General features: G+C 35.5%; 2 protein-coding genes across 2 annotated transcripts; one reads left to right on the forward strand and one right to left on the reverse strand.

The window, feature by feature from the left end:
- Positions 1-5,841: 5,841 nt before the first annotated feature.
- On the reverse strand, positions 5,842-8,091 carry LOC145102815 (annexin-like protein RJ4). Its single transcript, XM_079040290.1, has 6 exons — positions 7,942-8,091; positions 7,695-7,840; positions 7,375-7,593; positions 7,079-7,291; positions 6,875-6,964; positions 5,842-6,425 (listed from the first exon to the last, which is right to left on the reverse strand). Exons 1-6 carry the CDS (start codon positions 8,012-8,014, stop codon positions 6,222-6,224), a joined length of 945 nt encoding a protein of 314 aa, XP_078896416.1. The 5' UTR covers positions 8,015-8,091; the 3' UTR covers positions 5,842-6,221.
- Positions 8,092-11,855: 3,764 nt separating this feature from the next.
- LOC145064999 (uncharacterized) lies at positions 11,856-12,485 on the forward strand. The gene has a single exon (XM_079012347.1). The coding sequence runs from the start codon at positions 11,856-11,858 to the stop codon at positions 12,483-12,485; it is 630 nt and encodes a 209-aa protein (XP_078868473.1).
- The last annotated feature ends 498 nt before the right edge of the window (positions 12,486-12,983 follow it).

Raw genomic sequence — 12,983 nt, forward strand, 5'->3', positions numbered from 1 at the left:
GAGAAGGTCCTGAAACTCCATTGCCAACTGCTGCACCTCAATAACTGGTGCAAACTTGTCTCTAAACCGGGTCACAAACTCATCCGAAGTCATCGTCTATAGGGCTTCGCCTCCCAAAGGGTGAAGTCTGCCTCCTCCCACATATCTCGGGCTTTGTCCTTCTGAAGATAAGAGGCAAATTTTACCTTCGACCCCTCGACGCAGAAACTCGTCATGAACACGTTAGCCATATCTGCTTAGCATTTCCTACTTGAAATGGGGTCCTTCTCCCCAAAGAACGTTGGAGCTCCACAATCACGAAACTCATAGAAAAAAGAATGTGAGCTCCAACAATATCCATAACATCAGTGCAGAATGCGCCCAGACGCTCATCCAAAATCTCATAAATCGCTGCTTGACCGTACCAATGATAACAAGAGTCTGCTCCAAAATGTCATGGGTAATCTTCGACGAGATGAACTCCCACATCCGCTCGTCAATCAGATTAGTACCTGCACTTGTGCCGCAACCGGAACCTGATCGTCCTTCCTAAGTGCTCATCACCATACTGAAAAACAACATGCAAATGATCGGAACATACCCAAGAATCCTCATCCCATAGGCTTTCTGGATTCTCTGAAACTCTCCCCAATTCGATTATGGATCCTGTTCTTTCATTAGTACGGGCCTAATAATACCTTCCACACCTATCCATAGTTTGCTCAAGAATTATCCCGAATCCTCTAAGTCACTTTCTCAAAATGATATCCTGTGCACTCGCTAAACAGCGCAACAAAACTCACTGAAGCATTCCCTAGGCTTTCTTAGGTTTTCGACATCACCCTACCATCGGCTACTGAAGAACTCCTCCTAATGTCAGTTAACTATCTCATGAATACATTCACATGTAACAAAGCTCAGATAATACTTCAAGTAAAAGAGTCATCCCTACAACAGTTAGACTTAAACAAGAGCTACACAATATGGTCAAATCCATCACCCTAAGATTATTAAACCTTTGTCACATGTGACTTAACATATTAACTTAATAACAAACACACATCACTTAAGAGTTCCACAAAGCACAAAGCAAGCATCATTCATGTTATACACTATAATTCATAGAATAACTAATGAACATTCAAGCTCACATACTACAACTCATGCTACGAGCTTCCACTCTCACCGCCGGTTGCCTTATGCATGAAAATGTACACAATACAGGATCAAATGGATTATCGAATAAAAGAGTCTGGCCTAGGACCACAAACAAATGAGTATCAGGAAATAAGGTCAAATCAATCATTCTAGGGCTATAAGATCCTAACCGTATACAATTTTTAAAGCATACACTTAGCAATTGCTTATACCAATACATATTCTGAATCTAAGATAGCATCCAATGCTCCCTAGGCTACAAAGTATCACATATTAGGCAAATCTATCATGCGATTCCTGAAAGTATCCTTAGCGTCATCCTAGCATGTAATTCTCATAACATATAATCATAACAAACATGTACGGGTATTATGGGATCACTTTCTTGAGCTCGGCCGATTGCACACATCACCCCCCCCCCTTTCTTTACAAAAATCCTTTTATAAATTTCCTTCCTTTTACATAAATCTTTTCAAAACTCGTTGTCCCCTTTCTTTTAAGAAAAATTACAAATTCCTCAGTTTGAGTTCAGTCACACTCGAGAATGTGCCATAATCCCCGAACCAAGGCTCTGATACCAACTTGTAACGACCCAAAATTATGAGGTAAAAATTTCATTTTTAATTCAACCAAAATGTTAATTATCTTTTAGTAAACATTCAATAATTTCCTATCCAAATATCCAGAAGTACTTTTATAAGGAAACAGTTATCAGAGTACAATCCCAAAACCATCATGATGTGGAAACATGGTTGGATGCATTACAATCAAATCGGGCCTTTCCCTTTCGAACCGGAAGTACCTGAAACCATAAACATAGAAATTGTAAGCACAAAGCTTAGTGAGTTCCCCAAAATAGCACATACCATTGGGCATAGTGCTCATGTTGGGCTTATCCGACATATTAGGCCCAACCCACCATAATGGGCATAGCCCTTCCAAACCAATGGCCCTAGCCCAATCATACAAATGCAAAATTCACAAAGACAGTTAGCACCTACATAACATAGACTGGGCCTGGCCCTTCCTGTTCTCTGGGCCTAGCCATTATACAAATAGGCTTAGCTCGTCATACAATGGTCCTATCCCAGCATACAAATAGACCTCGCCCAACATACCATGCAAGAGTTACAAAGACAACTATCATGAAAAAACCTAATAGGCCAACATTGGTGCCTTCGACCCATGAGTACGGTGAGGAGACTCTATTAGGGGTCAAAAATGGCATCGACCAAGTCCTCACCCGATGGCCTGGAGTACCATAATCGAATGTCTGGTCATGGAGGGTTGGATAGGCTATATGGATAAGGTTGTGACATTTCTAACACCAATTCTTTTTTAATCAAACGGTAGAGCTAATGCTCAACATGAGGTATCTGAGCCAATGACGAGGGTTCGATTCTCTCAGGGAGCAATTTTTGAGGGCCGTTGTTAGGGGTCAGAAATGGCATCGACCAAGTCCTCGCACAATGGCCTGGAGTGTCGTAATCAAATGTTTGATCCTTGATGGCAGAATACGCTATATAGGTAAGGTAGCGTGCTTTCTAACACCAGTTGGTTTTAGATCAACCGGTAGTGCTGATGCTCAATAGACTCACCTCGATCCGCTGATAATCAAATAATTGCTTGAACCACTGAACCAAATAACTTCGTGCCAACTAACAATGAATATAATCTTAATCAATAATTAAGCCAATAAGACAAATGTCTGAGGCCCTATCCATAAATCAACCCCCTAAAGGGTAAAAGACCATTTTACTTTTTTCTTACTTGTTCCATAACCAAGGCCCAACCCAAAATGCATAAAAAGCTCAAAACCAAAAATGGCAAACCAAAGCCCAAATTAAAAGCATCAAAAGCCCATTATATCCTAATAACCTAATTGGGCACCAAAACTATCATGGCCCTACTTCGAAGAAAAACCTATGTCCATCCATGGCTCAAAGTCAGAAGCCCAATGGGTCAACAAGGCCTACACTCAAAAAGCTCAAAGTTACCAGCTAGGGAGTACGCCTCATGTACCAGCATGGTATGCCCCCGTACTCATCCTCTAAGCATAGAGTACAAGTCACTGATGTACAAAATCAGCATTACACTGAGCATACACTTGCGTATGCCCAACATACTCCTCCAGGGTCCAAAAATCCAAAATAAGCTCTTAATGGTTAACACAATGACTTCCAAACTTGTATATAACCCTAATGAGATGTCTTAACACGCAAAGTTGGCAACTTTACTCCTTTGCAAGGCTCAGTGGGACCAAACCTTAATTATGTCCATAATAATTACCCAAACTCATGCATGCACCACAGTAACTCATCAAGAAGACATTTTTATGAACAAAGGGACATCCCAAAGGCCAAGATCTATCATTATAAGATCTTTGAGTAGCTCATACTAATAAGAATGACTCTAAGGGCCAAAAAGAACCCAAATTCCTCCTTAAACTAGATCTAACACCTATAGACATCAACATAAAAGCTTTATGCCTCCAAAATGTAGATCAATATACAACAAGCCTGGATCCAAAAGCTTCAAGGAATCCCACACTTCTCCAAGAAGCTCTTTCTTCTTCTATGAACACCAAAAATCCTGAGATACCACCAAAAGCTCAAAAACCACTCAAATAGGGGCTAGGTTTTCGTTTCTAGGGTTTAGGGGGTTAATGAGCCTCCCTAGAGCACCCATGATCATACTACTTAGTATGCCCACAGTACACCATTGTATGCCCAACGTACTCGATTAAACCCTGAAATTACCAAACTTCCGAAGGCCATAACTTCTTCATTATAAGTCTGTTTCCAACGATCCTTATATCCATAAAGAGTAAGCTCTACACTTCTATTAACCCATACTTGTCTTAATCTTGCCGAACAAAAATCTAATTTCCATAAAAGCCAGAGCTGACACTTTACCGAAATACCCCTTTAGCTCCAAAACACAAACCGAACTCGCACATCATCCAAATTACATTACCCACACACAAATGGTTCTAAATCTCTTTCCCTCAAAGGCCCTATGCCTGATGATACTCGGTCCTCGGGTCACCACCCTGCATTAGGAAACGATTCGGAACAGGGCATTACACGTAAATTCGTATAAAGTTGCGATAGAAGCTCTTAAAGAGGATTATATGAAAGATTAAATTGTGATTTTGAATTTATATCTAATATGTAAAAGATTATTTATAAAGACAATAATATTATCAATGTAATTTTTCAAGGTATTAGTGCAATATTTTGATTACATACATTATGACGATGTATCAAAAGATACAAAATAATAATTTTATGTTGAGTAATAATTTGGTGCAATAAACACTACAATGGAAATAACAATGAGAATAGTTCAACCAGAAAATGAGTTCCTTCCCGAAATAACAATATGTGATTTAACCTCCTTCAAATTATGTTCTGTCAGTTTGAACTTAACGTTGTTGATAAGATATATTTGGTTCCTAAATCTGCATTCATGATTGAAAATTCTTTAGATTAATTTCAGTTTGATCAAATGATCATGTTGCTGAAAACACTATTTTTGGTTCCGAGAACATACTATTTATTTGCTATTACGAGTCAAATTGAAATTCCACGGCCGATGATTATGTACGGTCTCAGAATAGTTACTATTTGATTTTGTGAAACTTATGTTTGGTGTCCAGAATAGTTACTATTTGATTTTGTTAAACTTATGTTTGGTGTCCAGGATTTTAACTTCTATCAATTGCAATTTTCAAACAGGAAAGATAACCAACATATACATCTACGTTTCCTAACATGAACAATTCATCAAGGTTCTCTATGAGAATCTTAATGTAAGAGGAAACTTATATCTCGTGTCGGATAGATTACTATTCGCTTCAGATAATCTTATGTTTGGTGTCCGAACTTCTATCAATAGTATTTGTCAAATGGGAAAGATTCTTACCAACAAATACATCTACATTTCCTCGCATGAACAATCCATCAAGCATCCCCGTGAGACTCACAATGTAATAAGAAAATTATATTGTATTTGGTACTAGGAACATATATTGAATCCTACATACTTCTCATGTGCTATTCTGCTCAACCTAAAACTTTATAATCCGATATTTATCTGTAGTGTCGAATGATTGCAACATAAAACCATTTTTCAGCATATGATAATTGTTGCACAAATCTTCCATAAAGTATTTAAAACAACACACCCACACATTGTCAAAAACAACCGAAACAATTTAAATCTTCTTAATTCTTTCCATTAAGTTTCCTCATTTGAGCAATCAATTAAGCTTCTCTACGAGGTTCTTTCCATCGATACCATAAACAAACTTTCCATGACATTACGATTCAAACAAACAAACCGAAAAAATAACACCAATGCAATGAATTGGAGAAAACATAAATATGTCAGATATTTACTTTCTACTCGAATAAAATCATATCAATATTTTTCAATTCTAATGTCTTTATATACATATATTGCTTTCATGGAAAAGAACAACGTTGATTATATTATGATGTTTCATCTAAACAAAACACACAAATCAACAATCGATAAATTAAAACATGTACAAAACCAGTAAGACATAAATCAGCAACCGATAAACAATGTACATGAAGCTAGAAAATCACTAAGATACATTAAAAATCACACTATAAACACAGTTAACATTATTTGTTAAACAAATTTTCCAATGAACTTTATTTATACATGTAAAACAAATCGATTACAACGATGGATGGAAGATCAGAGTCTGCCATTAAACGACTGAATACAAGCAGACAAGCAAAGATCCACACCTATCGAACACCACAACCGAAAACAAATGCATGCCGAAGGTTGTTATTCCTAAATCGAGTTTAATTAAGCTAGCCAGGTAGCTTGGAATTAATCACTCCTTGAAACATATCACCAAAAGTTCTCTTAATATAAGATAGTACATGATTGATCATACATCACACAATCACTTGCTTTGTTCACAGACAAGAAAAGCACATACAAAACACACTGAGAAATAAATAACATCAGATTTTGAACCAAGAACAACTCTCATAAACTTTATTTTTGAAAACTCAAACTCGAGACACCAATGCTGTAAACTAATCATCCTTCCCAAGTAGTGCAAGAAGGAACTTCTTGTAATGACCCGAAGTTTCCTTTGCGATAGCATGATCAAGTGGCACACTGTTCCTTTTGTAATATTGCTCCATGATAATCTCTAGATCTTTCTCAGCTCGTGTAACGATAACCCGAGTTAGTGCATCCTCGTTAGTCCCACTATTTTTAATTGCATTACGGATCACCTATAAGATGACATACATCTAATAAATTACATAGATGGTATTCCACAAATGATAATATTGGTACGCAGTTTATCGTGCTATGGTCGGTTTTTGTCTAATTAGTTTTAAACTACACTTTTTGTTATCAATCATTTCATATTATAGATTGAATTTATGACACGTATTTAAATATTTTTGTAATTTATTACTTGTTATATAATATATTATATTTTATAAACTATTAAAATTTCTAAATATGTGTTTTGAAATACGTTTTATGTAAAATATTGGCATGTAAGTGCTTCTTTGATTATAAATTTGGTAGTCGGCCTTCAAATATAGAGTTCGAATAGGATTCTTGTGCGTAATTTTCGTATTTATATATGATTTACAATATGTTTCATAAGACGTTTGAAAATGGCTGATAGCACTAGCCCATGTGGTTCAATGGAAATAACAAAAAGGCTAACCTTTTCAAAGTACTTAATCGGGTCACTCATACATCTAAGCGTGGTACGTAGTGTTTCTGTGTACTCATTGTCCCGATCATCCTTCAAGTGCTGTAATTGTTAAGATAAACACTGAGTTTTCAATATATCGATGATTTATTTATTTATTTATTTATATATAAAAATACATAAAACACAGTATCTTATCATGAAATTCCTATATACCTTGGTCATATTGCAACCATGTTCATCTTTGTAGTGATTCAAAGTAGCCATGAGTTGCGGCTTGCTCCTTGTAGTGATAATTCGGAGGATTTCTTCATGGTTAAATGTTTTCTCTTCAATGGCATTACGAAGAATGATTGACTCAGAGTTTGCCAATTTTAAGTTCACTTCATCACCTTGGTACCTATGTATGCTCACCAAACCTACAAGTAACTGTAGCAAAGATAAATATCCTCTGTTAGATGTGCTGTTTTTATATATTTTATTAAAACGGAAATCAAACCAATACGACTCGCCTTTCGGAGATCGTCAGAAGTATGCGAAGCAATGTCTTCTTCCAAAGAGCGCTTGTAGCGGCAGTGATACGCATGCTTGACATCAGCAAGCTCTCCCGGAGAAAGAGTGCATGATAGTTCAATGATCACTCTATAGTCATGAGGCTCCTTATGTATAGCTACACTTGCTAGCACTGCATTCCGATCTGCAGGGTCCAAATTCCATCGGTACACTGCTCTCTACATACATCGATTGGCCCATACACATATTATTCATAAGATTACATCCAAAAAAAGAAAAACAATAAAAAGAAAACACAGTAGATTATCATCACGAATACCTCAAGATCACCAGATAGCTCATGTTCAAGTCTGTTCACAAGATCCTCATCATACATGTCTTGGTAAGCCTCCCTAATCAGTTTCCTTTGAGTAGCATTTCGATGTGCCAGAATCGCTATTACACCTTTTTCATCGGTTCCCCATCCTGTTCATATAAATGCAAATAAATATAGAAATGAGCAACAGAGCAAGAAGATTAATATAAGTTATAGGACGAAGAAAGATTAGAGAGATAAGATCTAGAACCATGGCAGGCCTTATTTAGAAGCTCAGCATCGACACCAGGATAAGCATCTTCAACGGTTACGATGGTGGCCATGGCTGTCTTTGTATTAGGGTATTGAGATAAACCGATGAATTTATAGGGAAACGACGAAGGTAAGGCCTTTTCTTCAGTCTTTCCATTGGGTTCTTCCCTTGTTGTCTCCTTCAATAGTATTGAATATTGAAACCCACTATACTAAGCAAAGATTAACATATATATATATATATATATATATATATATATATATATATATATATATATATATATATATATATATATATATATATATATATATATATATATATATATATATATATATATATATATGTATGTGTGTGTGTGTGTGAGGGTTCACCCGAAATTATAAAAAAAAATAGAGATATTGAGATTCAAAATAATATTTATATATTTTTTATTTTCTGCTCTAACGTTCCATCATATTAACAACAGTAGGTTATACCTAATCATAAATGATTATATAGCCGAAGGATATAAAAATACAAGATTATAAATATTTATACATATATGTCAAATAATAAATTATATATATATATATATATATATATATATATATATATATATATATATATATATATATATATATATATATCCATATACTAATAAAAGAGTAGTTGTTTTGCAATGTGTCACCATATTAGACATCCTAATTAATATGATGTCATTTGTCAATCAATTAATTCTTCCTTTCAAATTTATTAGATCTCCTAATTAATATGATGTTACTTGTCAATCTATTTATTGTCCATTTTCCATTTTAAATTTTATATTATTGTTTACATTAATTCACAAATAAAAGTTATCCGATATAAATTAAAAATTAATTTCACATATTTATTTGAATCAACGAATATAATTTTACATAACTAATAAACACATCTCTTAATTAATAATTTATTTAAAATAATTGATTAAAATTTTTGAATTTTTACAATGAATGTGGTTCCCACGGGTTATAAACTAGTATATATATATATATATATATATATATATATATATATATATATATGTGTGTGTGTGTGTGTGTGTGTGTGTGTGTGTGTGTGGTCAGAAAGTGCTTATTCATATATAATTAAGGTGATTGGTGGAGGCCTAGGTGGTGGTGATATACTTGACGAATGTGACAGTAGTGTGGTTGTGGCGGGGTGGTGGTGGTGGTCGTGATGACGGTGACAATTATGATGGGTGGGAAGGCGATGGAGGAAAAAGGAACGGGCGGGGCTGCATAATCAATTATGATTATAAACTCTACGGTGTTGGCAATACACCGAAAGGTTAAAGCAGGAAAATGAAAAATATGCATTTGAGGTCGAATATAAAGATCTCTATTTTTTATAATGACAATGGAACCTATATATATATATATATATATATATATATATATATATATATATATATATATATATATATATATATATAAAACTGCAATTTTGGTCCTTGTGGTTTGCCAAAACCTTTGGATGGGGTCCAAAAAGTTTCTAGCTTGCACCAAAGGTCCAAAATCAAGGTTTTCATGGGTTTTTAGTCCATTTCGTCATTGTCTGCTTGTTTGGAGTGGTTAATACCATCATGTGCCCTCCATGTGAGGGCATTTTGGTCATTTTAGGTCCTAACCTCCGTTGCCGCCACTTCAATTAATGAGATTGCAGACTGTACTTCACTCTTTCGTCTTCTACTCATACCTTAATTATCCAGCCGCAAAAACCCTAACGATTGTCTGAGAATTGGCTTGTGTTCATGCTTTTGAAAATGTGGGGACTTAGAAATGTTGGAGAGAATGTTAACGTTCAAGAAGTTTATGGTAAGATTCAAACTTTGAAAAAACTTAGAAAAACATTGTATTTGATGATCAAGCTTCAAACTTTGAAAAACTCTAACAATTGTCTCTGTCTGTTTTGAATATGGTTACCCCAACATATTCTGTATTCAACTTCATCACGGAGGGAGTTTCACAATGTTTCCAAATATCAGGTATATTAATGGCCAAGTAAGGTACTTTGGTGTTGTCGACATTGATGAATTTTCTGTTCATGAACTAGACTTGATGATGAGAGAACTAGGGTATGATGGTACTGAAATCATGTATTACCATTTTCGTTTGCCTAATGAAGGATTTAACTTTGGACTCCGAGCATTAGGTAACGATGATGATGTGCGTAATCTCTCACGGTATGTTACCCATAACAAAATGATTAAAGTGTACACAAAGCATGGTTAAAGGAACTTGCTTACATATTTTATGTCCCCAACTGGTCCAAGAAGGGTTATAATATAAAGACATGGACAATCAGGGTCCTCTTAGACCCTCATCACCTGTAGTTGCTCATGAAGTGGTAACTCCAATCCAAATTGATGTTTGGGAGGGTGATTTAGGGTTAGCATTAACCTTATACAAATCAGAAACACCTGAATTTAGTAGGTCTAAAGGTTGGAAACATAGTAAAGGGGCATCATCTTGTAGTAGAAAGCTTAACTTGGATTGGGAAGGTGGTGAAAAAACAATGGCAAGTGGTGAAGTTCATAAAGGTAAGGGTGTAGAAGGATTTGCAGATGAATTTGATGCAAAAAAAGAGTTAAACAAAGAGATTGATGGGAATGAAGAACTTAGCATGAACAAATCCAATGGTCAGGGTGTAGAAGGATTTGCAGATGAGGGGTATAGAGTTGTCATGGATAATGATACTTAAGGAGTCAATGAATTTTCAACTAACATCAACATAGATGATGAGTTAATGAGAAACTTTCAACCTTTTGAAGGGTTTGAAGACCAAGATAGCATTCCATTTAATGGGTTTCAAGGACAAGATAATATTCCTTTCATTGATGAGTGGAGACAAGAGGAGCCTGATGACATTGAGTTTGAGAATCAAAACAGTGAAGATGAAGATAGTGACTTTATGATATATGAGGACAACATAATTGAAGATGTTGAAGTTGACATGGAGGATTTCAATCTAAATATTGATACAAAAGCAGAGTTCAATGGCTGTCAAAGTTTGGGTGGTCAAAGAAATGAAGATAGTGATGAAGAAGAGGATGTGGAGGTAATTGATGATGACCAGTAGGATTCACTAAGTGATGACTCAGGGGACAACAGGAAAAGAAGAGAAATGATCAAAGAGCTGGGGAAACAAACATTATGTTCTGCTGGTGAGGTGCATAAGGTAGCTTTTCATATTGGGCAGAAATATAAAGCCAACAATGGAACCTACCCATTGGCATATGTTGTTGTTGAAAGTGAAAACACTTCAATTTGGAAATGGTTTCTTCATTGTCTTGCAGAAGATCTTGACTTGTATTCAAATTCCAACTTCACCTTTTATCGGTGATAGACAGAAGGTACTATAGTTACATTTAATATTGCATACTAGGTTTCATTACAGTCTAATGCTAATTACTTATTTTGTTTTGGTGAAAACAGGGTCTTCTACCAGCCATAGAACAATTGTTTCCTAATGCAGAACACAGGTTCTGTATTAGACACATATACCAGAACATGAGGATCAGATTTAAGACTATAGAGTACAAGGAGTATTTTTGGAGGTGTGCTACAGCCACCACCATACCAGAGTTTGAAGCTGTAATGGTAGAGCTAAAGAATTATGACATAGAAGCATATCAGTGGCTCTTGAAAATTCCTCCACATCATTAGGCTAGAAGTCATTTTTCAGGTATTTTCTCAATTTGTTGTCTTATTTTTTATTATAGTATAGATATACACTAAATGTTATTTTCTTAATGAACTACTAGGAAGGGCAATTTCAGACATGTTACTGAATAACCTTTGTGAAGTGTTCAATAGCAAACTTGTTAAAGGGAGAGACAAACCCATTATCAGTTGTTTGGAGTTCATCAGAGAGTACCTTATGAAGAGAGTATGCAATGTGATGAAGGTGTTAAACAAGTGTCAAGGTCCATTAACTCCACTAGGATTTTGGAAGCAAACACAACACTTGCTAGTAAGTATCATGCACGATGGAATGGGGGACAAAAGTATCAGGTTAAAGTTCCATGGAATGATCAACATGTGGTGGACATGGATAAAAGGGAGTGTAGTTGTAGAAAGTGGGAGCTTACTAGAATTCCTTGCAAGCATGCAACTGCAAGCCTAAATGAAATGGTAGACAATAATGAAAAGGTGGGAGAACTATACACCTATGTGCATAAGGTGTATTGGCTTGATACATGGAAAGAGATGTACTCCTTCAAGGTGGAGCCTATCAAAGGTAGAGCCATGTGGCCTAAGAGTGACTGCCCAACAACTCTTGTGCTTCCACCACACAACAAAGCTATAGGCAGGCCAAAAAAGAAAAGGAGGATTACTGCAGAGGAAAGGATTGAAATCCAGCAACGTAAGAGGCAAGTAAACAGTCAAAGTCAAAATGATAATGAAACTCAATCACTGAGCAGGAAGTTTTTGACAGTGACATGTAGTAAGTGTAAGCAAAAGGGTCACAATGCCAGGACCTACAAGGCCAAAGATGGGAATTTATGTTTAAGTACTTAAGTTGTTTATGTTTGTGAAGACTTGTTAATGCACTTTAGTTGGTACTTTGATGCCTTTCTTTGGTTCCATTTTGATAATGTACTTTGATGCCCTTTTATGGAAAAATATACTCTAATGTTTTGGTAATGTACTTTAATGCCCTTTGTTGGTAATGATTGTGTTTTGGAATTAATCTGTTATGGTCCCCTTTTAGTAATGTAGTTTGTTATTGGTTTATGTTGTACTGTCAAAACATGAAGATGTTATGGCAATGCACTTAATGTATGCATGTAAAACCATTACAATTGCATATTCAAGCGTATAGAAAAACAATTACACTTGAATATCATGTCAAGATCAAACCTTTATAATTTCATATTCATAAAAGGATAAAACCATTACACTTCCCATTGTCATAAAAGCATTACATATCCAATGAACCAAAAGACAACACTTCCAACATATATAAACCACAATTAAACCTTCTCGCACCAAAAGACAACATTTATAAGTGGTCAT

Source organism: Lactuca serriola, chromosome 1 (genome assembly GCF_051521515.1).
Source record: "Lactuca serriola cultivar US96UC23 chromosome 1, Lser_US96UC23_V15, whole genome shotgun sequence".
Taxonomy (NCBI): domain Eukaryota; kingdom Viridiplantae; phylum Streptophyta; class Magnoliopsida; order Asterales; family Asteraceae; genus Lactuca; species Lactuca serriola.

What these genes read in the sequence shown, in the direction of transcription:
- LOC145102815 (XM_079040290.1), bottom strand. Translation starts at nt 8,014, where the DNA reads ATGGCCACCATCGTAACCGTTGAAGATGCTTATCCTGGTGTCGATGCT. An exon ending in ATGGTTGCAATATGACCAAG is followed by an intron (nt 6,965 to 7,078) that starts GTATATAGGAAT and finishes TAACAATTACAG; the next exon opens with CACTTGAAGGATGATCGGGA. An exon ending in CGATTAAGTACTTTGAAAAG is followed by an intron (nt 6,426 to 6,874) that starts GTTAGCCTTTTT and finishes GTCATCTTATAG; the next exon opens with GTGATCCGTAATGCAATTAA.
- LOC145064999 (XM_079012347.1), top strand. Translation starts at nt 11,856, where the DNA reads ATGCAATGTGATGAAGGTGTTAAACAAGTGTCAAGGTCCATTAACTCC.